Source organism: Loxodonta africana, chromosome 3 (genome assembly GCF_030014295.1).
Source record: "Loxodonta africana isolate mLoxAfr1 chromosome 3, mLoxAfr1.hap2, whole genome shotgun sequence".
Taxonomy (NCBI): domain Eukaryota; kingdom Metazoa; phylum Chordata; class Mammalia; order Proboscidea; family Elephantidae; genus Loxodonta; species Loxodonta africana.
Genome location: NC_087344.1, coordinates 50,545,504 through 50,563,284, shown reverse-complemented (window position 1 = coordinate 50,563,284; position 17,781 = coordinate 50,545,504). Strand labels below are relative to the sequence as shown.

The 17,781-nt window shown below is 42.0% G+C and overlaps 1 protein-coding gene across 6 annotated transcripts in view; it reads right to left on the bottom strand.

Annotated features, from left to right (window-relative positions):
* Positions 1-16,965, bottom strand: part of DDI2 (DNA damage inducible 1 homolog 2) — a 44,045-nt gene extending 27,080 nt beyond the window's left edge. For 3 of the 6 annotated variants that reach the window (XR_002786603.2, XM_010593094.3, XM_064281332.1), the window contains exons 1-4: positions 16,611-16,965; positions 6,362-6,491; positions 2,706-2,942; positions 804-930 (exon numbers count right to left, since the gene is read on the bottom strand). Coding sequence is in view for 5 of the 6 variants with exons in the window: in XM_010593094.3 (XP_010591396.1) it covers positions 804-930; positions 2,706-2,942; positions 6,362-6,491; positions 16,611-16,748 (632 nt within the window). In the remaining variant the exon portion in view is untranslated. Of the gene's footprint in view, positions 1-803; positions 931-2,705; positions 2,943-3,806; positions 3,973-6,361; positions 6,492-16,610 lie in introns of those variants that run through there. The other 3 variants (XM_023552039.2, XM_010593095.3, XM_064281330.1) reach the window with 3 other exon arrangements.
* Between the last annotated feature and the right edge of the window lie 816 nt (positions 16,966-17,781).

Below are 17,781 nucleotides of genomic sequence, written 5' to 3'. Positions count from 1 at the left end.
AAAAGTAGTATTGGCACAGCTATGTTCTTTGTAGCTATACTAAGACCTCCACGGTTAGCAACAAAAACTGAGTGGGGGGAGGGGCAGTTCTTTTCTTCAAATGCACTGACTTAATAAGGTCTTGTGACTAGTAAACTAACCAAGACTGGCATCAGGGTCATTTTATGTGCTTAGACCCCCAAGCCTAAAGACTCTGATGCACCAGATTTGGGGGTAGAGCCCAGGCATCTTACTAACTTTAAGCTTTAAGAAGCTTCTCAAGTGATTTTAACACAGCCCCAGGCGAGAACCACTGCGTTAGAGAAACTGGAGCCGGAAATGTATGGCAGTCCATTTCTCTACTGGGACCAGTACAAGAGCTCTAGAAGGAAAACAGACTTAGGACTATAGGTACCATTCATGCAGAGCTGTTTCTCAATCATGTTCAAGCCCTGAACTTAATTAAGACTCAAAACCTCTCTAAGGAAAGAGAATCAAATCATCCTGCGTAGCCAATCTAGCGGTCTCTCCAGATGGGGGCTTCGGCTCTACCTGGAGCTGCTGTAATGATGCGCTATCTTGAGTCCTTATTTATATCTTGGGAGAAGGGAGACTCATTAAGTTGGGTACCTGTACTTTTGTAATTTTTCAATGAAATGTGACAAAAATGGAAGAGGAGAAAATAACCTAAAAGACTGAAGTTACTGTCTCAACTGCAAAGTAGAAAAGCTACCTCAAAGCAGATTCCCCAACATGCAAGATCATCTGTAGTATGGGAAATCTGGACTCTGAGTCTTGCTCTTCAGGTGGAGGTCCATCCTTACCTTATATCTTCTTCTATCTTAGCCTGAGCTTCGAGATCAAAAGGGTCAGCAGAAAAGAGACGAATCCTTTCTTGCTCTCTCCGGGCTCGGTCCTGCTGCTGCTCCACTAGGACCCTAGAAAATTTCTCTGCAAAAATATGGGGCAGGGGGGAGTGTTTAAGTGCTGCTATATTTTCATTCTTTATTGGTATGTTTATACATCAAATGATTTTTGAAAAAGCAACTAGAAGAGATTTAGAGAGGATGCCGAAAAATTAGCTGGAGTGAGCAATTACATTCAGTTTTTATTCTCTGAGGCAAGTCTATTTCTTTACTTAAATGTAGTATAAAGAAATAAAGCATCATATTGTTTCTACTCAGAGATAGTGGCTTCCCAGTTCAATCAGACGGGAGCTACTATCTGTGCGGCATACCAATGTCTCCCATTCCTCCCCTTGCCACTGCCCTCATTGTCCTACTACCCAGAAACAAAATACAGCACTACAATGCCTTTTTTCCTTTAGAAACCAGGTAAGTGACATGTAAACAACTGTTAGCTTACTTATATTTTATGTGTCCTGACAGAAATAGTCAGGAAAATTAGTAAGAAGAAAACACTGCTTGTTATAAGATACATGTTACAAGAATCTTTATTTTGCTATTTCTTAAATGGTGGTACATTTAAATGTGTAAACTTAAACGTGCCATCACATTTTTGGCAACTATATATACTGACATAAGAAATTAAAGAAACCATGATAATGGTTATATGAACCACTAACACACACAACTTGGAACAATCTAAAAAAAACTTTGTTGGGTAAGAGAAGCCTGACACTATTATGATTCCATTTTATATGAAGTTTAAAAAATTGGCAAGACTTATCTAGAATGATTATTAGAACAGTGCTAGTCTATGCGGGGAGGTAAATGACTAGAAAGAAATACGATGGAACTTGCTGGAGGGACAGAAATGTTCTACATCTTGATTGGGATGGTGGTGACATGAATGGGTACATTCATCAACACCTATCGAATTGTGTACTTAAAATCTGCATACTTCTCTGTAGACATTACCTCAATTAAAAAAAAAAAAGGTCAATTGAGGAATGAGTTAAGTGTCTATTATGCTTTAAAATTTAATCAGTACAACTTCATAAACACAAAAATAAAACAGAAGTTTACAGAAAAAACTTTATTCATAAAGATGACTAAACAATAAATGTTCTGTTTAATAAAAGAATGGCTCAAATACGACTCCAAACAAACTGTTGGCAATAATTTTTGGTAATACCATTGAAACCTGGGTTGGATGAGAATAAGGGGTTCTACTGTGCCATACAGGTTGATGGTACTGGACCCGTTTCCCACAACTAAAAGACTTTAAGTGACATCAGCTGGCTTCTTGGTGATCTCATCCATTGAGGATCTAACTGAAGCAGCCAAAATTATCACCACCTGGGCCGTGTACGGAAACCCTGGTGGCGTAACAGTTAAAAGCTACGACTGCTAACCGAAACGTCGGCAGTTCAAATCCACCAAGCGCTCTACGGAAGCCCTATGGGGCAGTTCTACTCTGTGCTATAGGGTTGCTATGAGTTGGAATTGACTCGACAGCAACCGGTTTCGTTTTTTTGGTTTGGGCTGTGTATCGCTAAAAACATTTAGAAAAGAATGTAAAATGAGGGGGCTAGCCTAGATGGGTTGGAGGCTCTATCCAATCCTAAAATTCTATCGCTACCATCAGTTAACTTAGCCTTTGACATTAGCACTAATTTATCTCTCACAGACTAAGTGATATGTTAGACAAATCATGGGACACAGTGGTTGAACGCACCAGTTGCATGAGTCTCTCCATATCTGTTGTGACACAACTACTTCACCACAGCTCAGCCTGACAGTCTTCCAAATTTATAAGCTTACCAAGATCTCCACTGAGCAGAGCATCTGCCAAGGGTGGATTGCGTTCCTTCAGCAAGGACAGCTCGTGGGGGTTGGTCAGCAACATGTCTCGGAGCAAGGCTGGATTGTCCAAGCCCTGAGGAGATGAAGCTATTTCTCCAAGAGATGAGTGGGGCTGCTGTGCTCCTGGTGGCTGGCGCTGCCGGGAGCTTGATGTGCCAGGCACAGCTATACTACTGAAGTCTATTCGGGGTAAGTCTGTTGGGGAAAATCAATTCAAAGTTTACTCCAATCGACGCCACAGAAGCAAACGTTTGAAGGAAATAGAACATTTGCTCATACAAGAACCCATGAAGTAAATGGTAATCGCAGACTTCTAATGCCTTTACCCTGCTCTTTCTTACCACCTTTCTCATACTGACTTAGAACATGAAGGCTAGAGTCTATGAGAGTAAACTGCTAAGAAAGAAAAGTGGGGGTAAACAATGGCAGTAACCCCAAACACTTGGCTTACAAAATATCCCAGAATATATATCAAGTTTTTATTTTATTTACGTTTTAAAAAAATTAAAACTAAATCCAAACCCAATTCATAAATCCAAATGTGATTCTTGAGAATGTGCTTTGACACCTTGGATAAAGAATACTGTACATATCAAGTGAACAACACAGATGTTAAGCTCTGCAAGTCTGTGCTAAATATACTGGTTTGGTGAGGTTCTAACAGTACTTTGAATCTACGCTTTCATCTGTGCATCAACACCAGCTCTTCCCAGGCCCCTGGGAGGCTAGTGGGTATAATCATTTTACAGGAGAGAAAAACAGAAGGAAAAGGGACTTGCACAGGTTTCCAATGCTCACTACACCAAAAGTTACAACAAGTTTAGCCACTACAACTCCCAGGTTCTATATACCAGGTTGAGCTGACCTTATCAAAATGAAAGAGGCAGGAGGGAGGGAAGGGGGATTCATTGCTTAGGAGCCACTAAGCTTCTGTTAAGGGTGATGGAAAAACCTGGAAATGGATAATGGTGATGGTTGAACAACACTATGGATGTAATTAATGTCACTGAACTGTACATGTAAAAAATGGCAAATGCTTTGTTACATATATATATTTACCACAATAAAATGAAAGCAAAATAAAAAGGAGTTTTAATCCTTTTAAAAGTTTTATTATAGAGGTCGTTGGTGGTTCAGTGGTAGAATTCTCGCCTTCCATGTGGGAGACCCAGGTTCGATTCCCGGCCAGGGCACCTCATGCACAGCCACCACCTGGCTATGGCAGCTAAAAACAAGACAGTGCAAAAGCAGTATATGATAATAAATCCAGAAAATTATGAGAACTAAAAGTTTTATTACAAAGGACCACATATTGTATGACTCCATTTATACTAAATGTTCAGACTAGGCAAACAGAAAGTAAATTAGTGGTGGGGGGTAGGGTGACAACTTCTTTTTGGGGGTGATGAAAATATTCTATAACCGATTGTGGTGGTAGCTGCACAACTCTAGGAATATACTAAAACCCACTGAATTATACCCCTTAAGTGGGTGAATTGTATGGTATGTGAATTATATCTCAAGGCTGTTTTTAAAAAAAGAGTTTTATTAAGGAAGGAAGGAAGGAAAGAAGGTAAACAAAGTCAGAATGAGGGACTAGGCCTGAGTGAGTTCACACTTCTCCAACCCCAAAAATGTACCCGATGGTCACATTTCTACCAAGTCTGGGGCTATCCTGAAGCTTCTTGGACCTCCAATAGAAGGGAATGCTTTAACTCAAGCACAAGATTACTCACCTCTTAGCAAGAATTCAATTAGCCACTTTCTTCACATTGATTACAACTCAGAGCGACCCTATATGACCAGAGTAGAACTGCCCCATAGGGTTTCTTAGGCTGTAATCTTTACGACCAACTAACTAAACATCAATGGGCGGGCTTTCTTGGTGGGTTGAGAAATTTTACCTCCACCCATTACACATTATCTTGAGAGAACATTCGCTTCAGAATAATTTTCAAAAACTTGTTTATCCTTCAGACCAAGATCTCCCTTCCCCAAATACTGGCTCTCTTGTCCAAATAAGACAGTAGAAAAAGAAAACAATGAGTCCCCAGAACTAACATTCTCACTAAGCTAAACGATGGAAGATTTGGTTAACTACTTCTGCAAATTTTTACTTACTGGCATATTTTATTTTAGCCACCACTTTCTCTAAAGTTCAGCAGCAGACCCAAGGGACTAATGTAATCCAGATCTAGTAGGGATGGTGCCTGATCTCTTATAGCTCCAGTTTCAAGCTGAATGGAAGCATTGTATTATGAGCTAAAGTCTGTCACCACTTAAACACCTCTCATCTGTTACCATAAACTTTAAAAACCAAGTGACCTAGAGGCAAAACACTGTTTAAAGAGATCTACCAGAATATGGCAAGGAGCGGAAAAAAAACAAATACACTTCATCAAGTAGTTCCACGCCAGGAACTGATAAGCTTTTCATGGATCATGAACCCCTTCTAGTGTCTGAAGAAAGCCATGAACTCACTCTTCAAGTTCATGTGCACACACATGCACATATATGTGTATTACTTCAGAAACACAGAGGTCTCCTAAATCTCTATGTACAGAGTACAGACTATAGACACCCATTCTTGACAGAGCATCTAAGACAGATAACAGTCTCTTACTACATGATTAACATCACTGGTAGGGAAGAACCAGAAATTGGTGGTTCAGTTGTTTTATGTTCATTTCTCCATTACAGAGAAAACACCAAGTTTTCATTTCTGGGCTCTCACTTATTAGCTATGTAACTTTGAAGACATGATTTAAAATCTGAGCTTTATCTGTTAATGATTAAAAAAAACTGTAAAGAGAGATCTCTTCCCCCACGACAGTCAAGAGATGACATGAAATGTGAGTGCAAGTGCCTGGTTGACTGTACAATGCTCTATAAAGGCCTGCCCCTGAAGGCCAAACACATAGTAGCAAAAGTCAGTTGGGAATCAGAGGCACATTTAGGCTTTCAAGTCCTTCCCAAGGATAAAGACTATTTATCAGCAGCTAAGGGCTTGCTATGTGCTAAAGGTCTTACATGCATTATTCTCATGACAACTGTAGGAGTTGGGTTGATTATGGCACCTATCTCACAGATGAGGAAACCAATTTAGAGAGGTTAAATAACTTGTCCAAAGGTAGAGTTAGGATCTGTGCCCCAGTAGTCTGAACCCAAGGCCCTGCACTCTGAACCACTCTGCTATGCTACCTACTGATGCTTGTGTTAACCAGTTGTTACAAAGGCAATTCTGACTCATGACAACCCCATGTGTGTCAGAGTAGAACTGTGCTCCACTGGGTTTTCACGGCTGTGACCTTTTGGAAGCAGATCGCCAGGCCAGTCTTCATAGGTGCCTCTGGGTGAGTTCAAACCGCCAACCTTTCCATTAGTAGCCTAGCACTTAACTGTTTGCAGCACCAAGAGACTCCTGATGCTTGTGTTAAAACAAAACCAAACCCACTGCCATTGAGTCAATTCTGATTCATAGCAACCCTACAGGACAGAGAAGAACTACCCCATAGAGTTTCTAAGGAGCAGCTGGTGGATTCAAACTGCTGATCTTTTGGTCAGTAGCCAAGATCTTAACCACTGTGTCACTAAACCATTACGAGATCTCTTACTTGGGAATTGCACTGGAGGTCGAGGATCTGCACTCTCCTTTTGTCGTAAAATCACAACGTCCCCATCTTTCAAGCCATAAGAAGCCAGTGATCTGTGGTTGTCTGTGAGAGGTCTTTCAGCGTAGACAATCTACGACAAGAAAAAGTCTTATAGCATAAAGCACAGAGAAAGAACATGGCATAAAAACAGAAAAACCATAGTCTTTCTCTTAGTCAGATAATATCACTCCCAGCTTAAAACCTTCCAATGGTTTCCCATCACACCCAAAGTCCTTCTCATCACCTACCAAAACCAAACAATTTGGCATCTAGCCTCCTCTGTGGCCTCATCTCATACCATGGTTGCTGTTCCTCAAATAACAAATACCAACCTCCTGCCTGGGGTGTTTCACTTGCTCTTCTCACCTAACATATGATATGTTTATTTGCTTATTTGTTTGTCTTTCTTACCCACTAGGACGTAAGCTACCTACCTGAGGACAAGGACTTTGTTTTGTTCATCACATTCTAAATATCTAGAACAGGGCCTGCTATATAACTAATGCCCAAATATTTGTTGAATTAAAGGATCAATGAATTTATGTAAGCAGCAAATATAATTCTAGGTTTAATTTTTTTTAGATTTTTATCGTGCTTTAAATGAAAGTTTACAAATCGTCAGTCTCTCATACAAAAATTTATATACACCTTGCTGTATACTCCTAATTGCTCTTCCCTAACAAGACACTCCGCTCCTTCCCTCCACTCTCTCTTTTTGTGTCCATTCCGCCAGCTTCTAACCCCCTCTGCCCTCTCATCTCCCCTCCAGCTAGGAGATGCCAACATAGTCTCAAGTGTCTGCTTGGTCCAAGAAGTTCATTCTTCACCAGCATTTTTTTCTATCCCATTGTCCAGTCCAATCCCTGTCTGAAGAGTTGGCCTTGGGAATGGTTCCTGTCCTGGGCTAACAGAAGGTGTGGTTTAATTTTGAGCAGGGAGAGAAATGGAAGTGATATGCTCTGGGTATGCTAACTATGGTAGTAGTAAATAATGCGTACACTTTTAAATGATGTTGCACACTGGCGGGTCTAAAAGGATCCCAAATACCACCTTCCTTCATTCTTCCTTCTTTTCTACCATCTCCAAAGTTTTATCATCTTTATGTTTACAAGTGGAGGAAGAAAGTGGAAAAAATTCAGAAAAGAATGATTAAACACAGAGGCTAAAACAATCAAGGATACACTACTAATAAAAACTCTTTTATAACGTATAGTCAAACATTGATGAAAAATCAGGAGTATAAAAGCAGATGAAATAATGTACTGTGGAAAGATAAGAAACATATAAAACGTACATACTATAATTTTACTATCGAAGAGCATAAAACCTACTCTGCATCCTCATGTACTCCAGAGGGGCATTCAGAACAAACCTCGCACTTTGAAAGGTCTTCTTCTTTACAATTTGCTTTTCGGTGTACAGAACACTGGGTCACATGCTAACTGAGGAACCTGAGTTCTGTCCTGGGTCTGCCGATAACTGATAATTCACTGACATGAGACCTGTCGCTCAGCTGGCCCAGGCCTCGCATTTCCCATTTGTCAAACAAGCAGGTGCGGCTCGATGATCACTACAGCTGTCCCCTCCAGTTCTTTCTGCTACACGACCCTACTACAATGTCTCCTAATGGATTCTCACAGCTCTCATAGCAAGGCTGCCTGGCACAGAACCTGAAGACACAGCATTTAAAGTGGAAAAGACGTGATTCAGAATTTGTGCTGACACGAGGAAGAGAACCAACAGGAATTTGAATTTAGTTCCCTTCCAAAATCGAATCCGCGTGGAGAAGACAAAAAAACTGATTTGGAGAGCTTGTAGGTCCAATTTTACAAGTCCTTTACATAACTAGAAAATATTAGTTTTCACCCTCAACCTGCAGAGTTAAAACATTAAAACAGACTGCAACTGTCACCCTATCACCCCATTCACACTCCTTTATTTAACCACACATCTCACAGTAAAACCACACCATAATCAACACAGATTTTTTGCAATGCGACCTGAGAGTCATATGATAACTTCAGGGGCTGCTTGGGGGTAAAAAACAAAACAAACAAAAAACACAACATAAATCTGAGTGACAAGTGTCACAGGTCAAGATGTGCAGTAAGAAAAAGGAGGCATGCCAAGAGAAACACCATGCAGGCAGGCTCTTACCAGGTGGCATCGACATTATGAAGCCACCATAATGAAGTCACCAGCGCTCCAAAGCCTCTTTAATGTTCCAGGTTCAGAAATTCAACTATCAGTATATTTAGAGATACATGATCAGCCTCCTAGAGCAAATGCAGGTTCTAATTGTACCTATAAGAGAATGTCTATTTATTTATAATGAGGAATCAAATTTGGGGGATTGGAATGCCCCTTTCCACAAGACCTCTGAATTCTCTCCATGTAGAAAACACTACATGAAAAGTCAAATTAAAATAGCAGCTACCATTAAGTGAGGAGCCATGGCGGCCAAGTGGTTAAGAGCTCAGCTGCTAACCAAAATGTCGGCAGTTCAAATCCACCAGCCGCTCCTTGGAAACCCTATGGGGCAGTTCTACTCTGTTTTATAGGGTTCCTATGAGTCAAAGTCAACTCGACGGCATACAACAACATTAAGTGAGCTCCTACTAAGAGCTAGCATCAAACTAGGTTCTCACACTCTCCCACTTAAATCCTTTCATGACCCTTGGGATAACAGGTGCCCACCTATTTTTTCCACCTCTCAGGTTTTTTGGGACTCTACTTTTCCTGCTGAAAGTATTTGTTGCCCTTTAGTGGGGACTTGTGTAACGGTGAAAGCAAAAGAAACGTTTGTTGAAGCAAAATAACTATGGTTACCGGGCAAAACCAGAGGTGCCCAAGGTACCCAAACAGAAGGCATCCTGCTATAAAGCTCGCCGCCCATCAATCATGTATTTTCACATACTATTTCTCAAAATCCATATTAGCAACCAAAAATTTAAACACAATGACTCAGCATGCTTCCATTAATGAAAACACATGGTATCAACAAAAAATTCAATGTAGAGCCAAATGGACACGAAAAGAGACAGTGGAGGGAAGGAGTGTGCTGTCTCATTAGGGGGAGAGCAATTAGGAATATATAGCAAGGTGTTTATAAATTTTTGTATTAGAGTCCGAATTGATTTGTAAACTTTCACTTAAAGCACAATAAAAATTCTAAAAAAAAAAAATCAAAGTAGAATAGAGTCCTAATAGGGTCTTAATCCTCATATCCTCTTACTGAAGTCTCACAATTATTTGCCTCCTTTTATGGATAGGGAACTGAGATATAGCATTAAGTGACCCAAAACTGCACAGCTATTAAGAAGACAGCTGGGATCAAAATCACATCTGCCTCACTTTAAAGCCCATATTCTTTACAAATACAACTTCCCCAAGCATAATCCGAAAGTGGCCTGCTGAATCAGCTGAGTGACTTTCAGTGACAGCTACTAAACCATCCATTGCCACTAAGTGATGTCCTTTGCTTAATGCATTCTTCACCCTGAACACAGAGGGGAACACAACCTACAACTTGCTCTGTGGACTCCCATTTTACAGATGCCATAGATCACTCCACCACTGTTCAGTTACAGTATTTCTTCATCAGACAATCTAATTTGAAAGCAAGACAGTGTGATCTAACAATAAAAATGTAAGATTCAGTTAATCACTAAGTCAAGCATGTATTTAAAACATGGAATACTGTTATCTGCCTCAACATCCTAGAAATACTGGAGAACGTGGAAGAGAAGCAAACATTCTTCATACTGATAAAGCAGCAGGTATACTCTATTTTAGTTCAAGGACGCCAGTGAGATAAACAAAAGCTTGGCTGAAATTATAATTTCCATAAAGAAGTGATTTCTTTTTGTTAGAATAGGCTTAGAGTCTAGGAAAGACAACTACATGACAGTTTAAGTCCCAAAATAAATCTGTGTGATGATTTTCCAACTTAACATGAGTATCTGTTAACCAATGGCTTCAAATTTCTACCATTCAAAACAAGTTTTTCATAGAAGAGTCCTGATCAAAAGGGGGGGGGGGAATGTAGAACAGATTTTCTAATTCTCACGGATTCTGGACTTTTGGGAGCCATGGAGGGCGGATGAACCCCTAAAATTATTGCCCTGAGATAATTTTTCAACATTGAACCAAAAATATCCCTTGAACTCTTCTTAAAACCAAACAATAGTTTAGCTTAAATACTAAAAAAGGTCTGCCTTGGGCATTTTGCTCTTTTAAGAACTATCTATATGGGATCAAATTGACAAAAGCAATTTGAATGATTAGATGGGAACCTTAAGGAGTAGTGAGTTTATGTTTAAGAGGGAGGAACAACTCAGAAAAAGAGGATGAGAATGGTTGAACTCAAAGGATGTAATCAACGTCACTAAATTGTACATGTACAAACTGTTGAACTGGTGTATGTTTTGCTGTGTATGGAAACCCTGGTGGCATAGTGGTTAAGTGCTACGGCTGCTAACCAAAAGGTCAGCAGTTCGAATCCACCAGGCGCTCCTTGGAAACTCTATGGGGCAGTTCAACTCTGTCCTATAGGGTCGCTATGAGTCGGAATCGACTCGATGGCAGTGGGCTTGGATTTTTTTGTTTTTTTTTTTGCTGTATATATTCTCGACTACAACACAATAAAATTAAAAAAAAAAGTTTTGTAGATGACAACCCAGACAGAGGTGATGCTTTGCACCGTTCATGTTACTCAACTCAAAGGCTCCAAAGCTCAAAAGTTTTGCCACTATAAGAACTTGCAAAAGGGGAATTTATACAGCTAGAAGTCTTAGTCTGCAGAACTGGCACAACTGCTAGTGCTTACTGCAAAGGAGGCACCCTAGAGAATGAATTCTAATCTTAATCAACATTTTAAAATGGACTAATTAGTAAACCCCCAAAACCTTTAAACACAACGTCAAATGTGTTCTGGTCTCTGATAAGAGTCTTCAATTGACAGAACTCGTAACAATGCATTTCTAGCATTAAGGACATAAACTGCACACAAAACCTTTGGAATCACACCCAGATGGCTGTCTATCTACCACTGAGTGCACACTATATGCCAAGTGCTCTACATATACTATTCCGTGCAACAGTCAGGTTGACTTTTACAATCCGTCTGGAAAGGAATTTTGCCATATTTACTAAATCCACCCACTGCCATCGAGTCGATCTGGACTCATAGCGACCATACAGGACAGAGGAGAATTGCCCCATAGGGTCTCCAAGGCTGTAAATCTTTAAGGAAGCAGATTGCCACATCTTTCTCCTGCAGGGCTGTTGGTGGGTTCAAATCACCGACCTATTGGTTAGCAGTCAAATGCTTAACCACTTCACCACGAGGTCCCCTTATTTACTAAAAAGTCTTTCAAAAAGCTTATACCTTTGCAGTGCAATGAATTGGTTTTATATGGTCTTTCTTGCCATGGTCTTGTGGGATGGGATTATGATTGGGTGGGATTATGCAAATAAGGTGCTTGTGGCCCACCAAGGGGATCAGACAGCTTACTGATAATGCAGATAAGGTACATGGAACCCCTGTGGAGGTGAGACCATGCGAATAAGGTATATGGAATCCTAACTAGGGGATGATCAATTCTGCCATCCCACTAGGCTTAAAAGAGAGCCAATCCTGGAGAAACAAGGGGACCTCACTACCATCAGGAAAGAGCCAGGAGTGCAGTATGTCCTCTGGACCTGGGGTCCCTGCACTGAGAACCTTCTAGACCCAGGAGACAGAGGGCTGTAACACCGAAGACGGCAGGAGACAGTGGGAAGCAGTAGCAGACAAACGGCAGTAGATGGTGCAGTGGGCTTCCCAGCCCATGGAGTGATGTGGCTACAGTGTGTGTGCCAACCCACAGATCAAGAGAGCTGAGCGCCTTCGTGCTGAGGCTTACTGGCAGAGTGGGGTGCCTCTGGGCACTTACTGGCGGAGCTAAAGGGCTTTGTAACACTTGCCCAAGCGGGGCAGAGGCGAGGCTGAAAGGCCGAGGGCCAGAGAGAGGCCTGCCTTTGGGCACGGCTGAGAAGAAGCCGTCCTGATCAAAGAACCGTATTCTGAGTAGTTCCTGATCTGGAATTGTAACCTGTTACACTTCCCTAATAAACCCCATAATCGTGAGTATTGTCTATGAGTTTTGTGTGGCCACTGCAACGAATTATCAAACTCAGCAGGGAAGTACACAGTGCTGTAGAAAGGACGGCTGGTGTCAGAATTGGTAAAAAGGTTGGCAGGTGGAGGTATGTTTGACTTCACAGGAATCAGCCTTGGCTGATGGTAATCTTGATTCTCTCCTCTTCCTTATGAAGTCAGAACGAGGAGGTTATACCACACCATTTTTACAAACTTCAACCTGGTAATTCATAGCTAAGAATCTATGCTGAGAAAAGAACAAGAAATGGGGAAAAAACCTTAAGTATAGGGATATATGCACTGCAATGTTACTCATAACTGCTTCCAACTGTCCCCAATTAAATGCCCAGCAATAGGAAAATCATTAAATACAGTACATCTATATGATGGAATTTTATGTAACCATTAAAAATTATAAATGTGAAGAATTTGAAATATAATGTGAAAATGCTGACAATTTAGTGCTGACAGAGAAAGTACGATATGAAATTATTTATACAGTTCAAGCCCCATTATGTTTAAGAGACACATTAATTATATAAAGGCAAAAAAATAAAGTAAAAAGGAAATTGCTGTTATCTCTGGATTACAAGGCAATAAATTATTATGTTCTTTATACTTTCCTATGTGTTTCAAGTTTTCTATAATATGCAGTATTTATCAGGTAAAACCAATTGCTAGAAAAGGACATCAATGTTGGTAAAGTAGACGGTCACTGAAAAAGAGGGAAACCCTCCATGTGATGGACTGACACAACAGCCAAAACAGACCAAGACGGTGCAGGACGAGGCAACATTTTGTTCTGTACATAAAGTTACCATGAGTCAGAGTCGACTCAAAGGTAACTCACAATATTGGGGGAAAAAAACACACTAAAATTACCTGTGAAAATAAACATGCCCGAAGGAGCTACTAACGAAAATTTCAGTTTCCACTGGTTTAGAATAATGTTTCACAAACCACAAATCATGCTGTGTGCAGAGCTGCATTTCCAGGTCATACTACTGAAATGACCTCCTATTATTTGGTACTTAGATATGCTTTTCCTTGAGTTCCTTACACACCCCACACACGTTTCACCACATGACACCTATAGAGATAAATTATTATGTGTTTCAAAAATATGAAGTCACTAATTGAAAGTGAAGCTAAGTTCTAATAACTGAAGTTCCCCCAGCCAAGTCCGCATCAAAGCGTCCAAAAGAGCCAGGACTGGCTTCCAAGCCCACACTTGTGTTAAGAGATGGAACGTGCCCAGCTTTAATCACATGTAGAAGGAGAGATGGTTTCTATTCTAAATTTGTTATCATGCTCCACATTGCATTATAACTGCTACAATCAGACTAAGCTGTTAAAAATTATCACCTTCTCCAAATGTATGCTTATGCACACTTGATGCTAATGTGAAAGGCTGAATTCTAAACCAGTGATCCCCGATGTGGGGCAGGCACACAAGATAATTTTTTAAGGGTGTGGGAAGAAAACAGAAAAGAGTTGAATTTTTATTTCCATGTATTTTATTTCATCCTTCATTAAGTTCTATTTTGTGCTTGTTTATAAAAATGTACAAAATGTATTAATTCATGTATATAATGTGACTCATGTATACAATATATTACGTACATGATTTATGTACATACATATATACTGCGTAACACATTAGTTCCTAACAAGGATGCAGGTTCAAAAACATTTTACTGATAGAGACAAATGACTGAAAAACTTTGCAGACCACTGGTCTGGACATATAATGGCAGGAAAGAATAGCCGAGAACATAAAAAAAATACATTTCCTTGAAGAGATGGAGTCAGAAATTGAAGGCAAAGGAATGAGAACAGAGAAGGTAAATATGAGGAGTCTGACCAGGAGCACCATGGGAGGGAGGAAGGGAAGATGAATAATGTAGGAGAACCCCGGGAGGTAAGAACAGCCAAGGAAGGAACTCAAGTAGGCAAAGATGTATGTGTGGGTAAAAAACTATAATGATGTTTATTATTACGATTTGACGAAAGGAAATGACTCAAGTGTCTAGGGTGGATCCTGTTCCCGTCTGATGGGCAAGCAAGGGAGAAAGCCAATCGACCACCAGACACCTTAAAATAGATACTGTTGTCACGTTACAATGGAGCCAACAGAACAAACTTGAAAAACAGGAGCTGTTTACGGCTATGTAATACAGGTTTAACACTACTGGGAGCCCAGGTTTCTATAAGCTAATATGGCTTGTGAAGGAAGTAAATGCCAAAACATTGACATAATGAATAAGGCAGAACTTGGAGTTGGCCTAATTGTTCAATTGTAAGGTCTTCGTAACCTCACACCTGGCAGAGGACAGTGCCTGCCTCAGCCATACAAACTTTCAATCTGACACTTTTAAATTTACGTAAACAAAAAAATTTTTTTACAACCATCTCAGAAAATGGAACAGAAACAATCTCAGTCTTCCTCCTTTCCCAAGCCCCAATGACAACAAAATCAATTGACATTTAAATTTACTTCCCCCAAACCCGCTGCGGTCAAGTAGAGTCTGACTTAGAGAGACCCTAAAGGACAGAGTAGAACTGCCTGGTAGGGTTTCTAAGGAGCGGCTGGTGGATTCGAACTGTCAACCTTTTGGCTAGCAGTCAAGCTCTTAACCAATGCTCCACCGGGCTCCTTTATTTCCCCTATCAGTTGGTAATTACAATCAGGGTAATATAACACCTAGTGGGAAGAAAACAATTGAAAAAGCCACCTTCAACCATTAAGAGTTGATTTTTCCCTCCCTACTTCAACTGTCCTGTCCAAGTTCTCCACATGAGGGATTCATCGACAGGAACTGGTTCCTGAGTTTTTGTGGAGTAACTTTTTATAGAAGTCTCAAAAAAATCGTTTTTACCAATTTCTTTGTAGTTTTTGCCAGACTGTATTTGAACGACACTTTGTGCCCTGAAAGAAATTCTTTCTTGGTGTTCAGCTTTATGCCAAGGTTCTAAAGTTCACAGAGTGTAAAGCAATCATACTTCTAAACAAAATATTGACACATTTGTTTACCATTTTACAGGGCAGAACAAGCTGTAGTGGGGCAATGGTTTTTGGAACTATTTCATAACTGCAAGAGGGAACCAAGGTGTACATTCTGGGGTCTAGGAGGGCTTTGCTAATTTTCTTCAATGTTTAGACTATGTCTTCCAAGGCCCACTTATCAAATCAGATTTTAGTGTTTTAATGTGAAGGCCACAAACTTATTGTCACTAATCCTGCATTTTGAGAATAAGTTATTTAAAATGTTAAGAGGAGCTGAACTTCTTTCCAGCAGGGTAGGGAGATGAAAACCAAATCAAACTATGGAGAAAATACTCGATCATTTCAAGCAAATAACCTTATAAAGCACTGAGCTTTTAACTGATCAAAACTCTGAATTGATCTCAAAGTAAGAGCGATTTTGGCTTACCACCAGGGAAGAAACGAGAGAAACAAACAGCTTGACTTGAACCAGTAATTTTTTTTAAAGACTCGAACCAGAAACACATGTGGTAGGGACAAGAAACCAATTCTAAAGACCTCAAAAGCAGGTAGTCCAAGTCTCAAACTTTTTCCCCTACCTAAAGCGCAAATCTGTACATTTAAAGGTAAATTCCATACGTTTCGGCAGGAATCCTCTCCAAAACAGCAAAGCAGATGAACACATATCTCCCAAGCTAATCCAAGCTGGTATTTCTGGTTGGGGAATTAGGATGTTCGAGCCCTCGCAAACCCAGTGCTACTTCTTAGGTCCACGACACCCCAAACTCGGGGAGAAGGGGCAACAAGCCAGAAGGTGAGGAGGGCCGCCCAACAGTCCATGCGCCCCTCACGCTGTACGGGTACGGCCGGGTTCTCCGCGTCCTCCCCTCACACCCCACCCCATGCTCTAGGTGTGTGGGAGCAGCGACCGATCCCGGCTCCGTTCCGGATGAGGGGGCGGGTTGGGAATGGCCATCTCTGCGCCACCTACACCCCGGCCCCATTCTCCATCAGTAGCCAAGAGAGGACTTGCGGCTCCGAGGCGGGGAAAGCTCCGGAGGCCCGCTCGCTGCCCAGCGTACCTGGCTCTCGGCTGCGGGGATACCGGACTCAAGCTCGCACAGCGCGCGGAAGTTGTGCAGCTCGAAGTCGGCGTCGACCTGGAGGGAAAAGGTCACCTCGGAGAGGTCCCTCCGCACACAGTACACCGTGAGCAGCATGGCCCGGGCCCGACCCAGCTCGGCTCTGCCCGGCCTCGGCGCGGGGCGGAGAGGCTGTGGCGGCGGGGCCTGACTGGAGCTGCGGGGGAACGGCGCGAGCTGCTCGCCCGCCCGCTCGCTGGCTGATTCCCTCCTTCACACACACTCAGTGACTCACTCCCTCCCGCCCTCACTACCAAGCGCCGCCGCCGCCACCCGCCTGCCAGTCCGTCTGCCCGTCTGCCTCCTTGCCTCCCACCGCTGCCGCCAAGCGCCCGACGCCCCGCCCCGCCGCAACGCAGCTGCCGTAAAGCCCGCCTCGTCCCCTCCGCCTTCGCGACGCAGTGGAGGGGCGGGGCCGAAAAGAGGAGGCGGGAAGATACCGGAGGATCGAAGTGGGAGTCCTGGGAAGAGGAGTGGGGGGAAAGGAGGAAGAACAAGAACACGGAGAGAGAAGAAAAGGAATGTGGTGAAAGAAAAATCTATTCGTTGATCCGTTTAATAACTGCTGGCACAGTGTTTAAGAACTTGGCTGCTAACCAAAAGGTGGGGAGTTAGAATCCACCAGCGCTCCTTGGAAACCCTGTGGGGCAGTTCTACTCTGTCCTACAGGGTCACTGTGAGTCGGAATCTACTCAGCCAGCAACGGGTTTGTGCAGGACTCCCACAATGTCATTTATCCATCAAACTGGCATTTAAATTAAGCGCCTCCTCTACCAAGGATCCTTGGTTGCTCGGTGGTTAAGCGGTTGGCTGCTAACGGAAAGGCGGGGGTTCCAACCCGCCAGCAGCTGTACATGAGAAAGATGTGGCAGTCACCTTCATAAAGATTACAGCCTTGGAAACCCTGTGGGGGCAGTTCTGCTCTGTCCTATACGGTCGCTATGAGTCTAAATTGACTCTACCATGTGCTAGGTGCGTGGTGGTGGTGGTGGGGTACAAAAAGGTATAAAAATACAGGTCCTTGGGGGCAGTTCTGCTCTTTCTTACAGGGTTGCTATAGGTCGGAATAGACTCTATGGCATGGACAGAAACGGGTAGGGTTTTGTCCTTA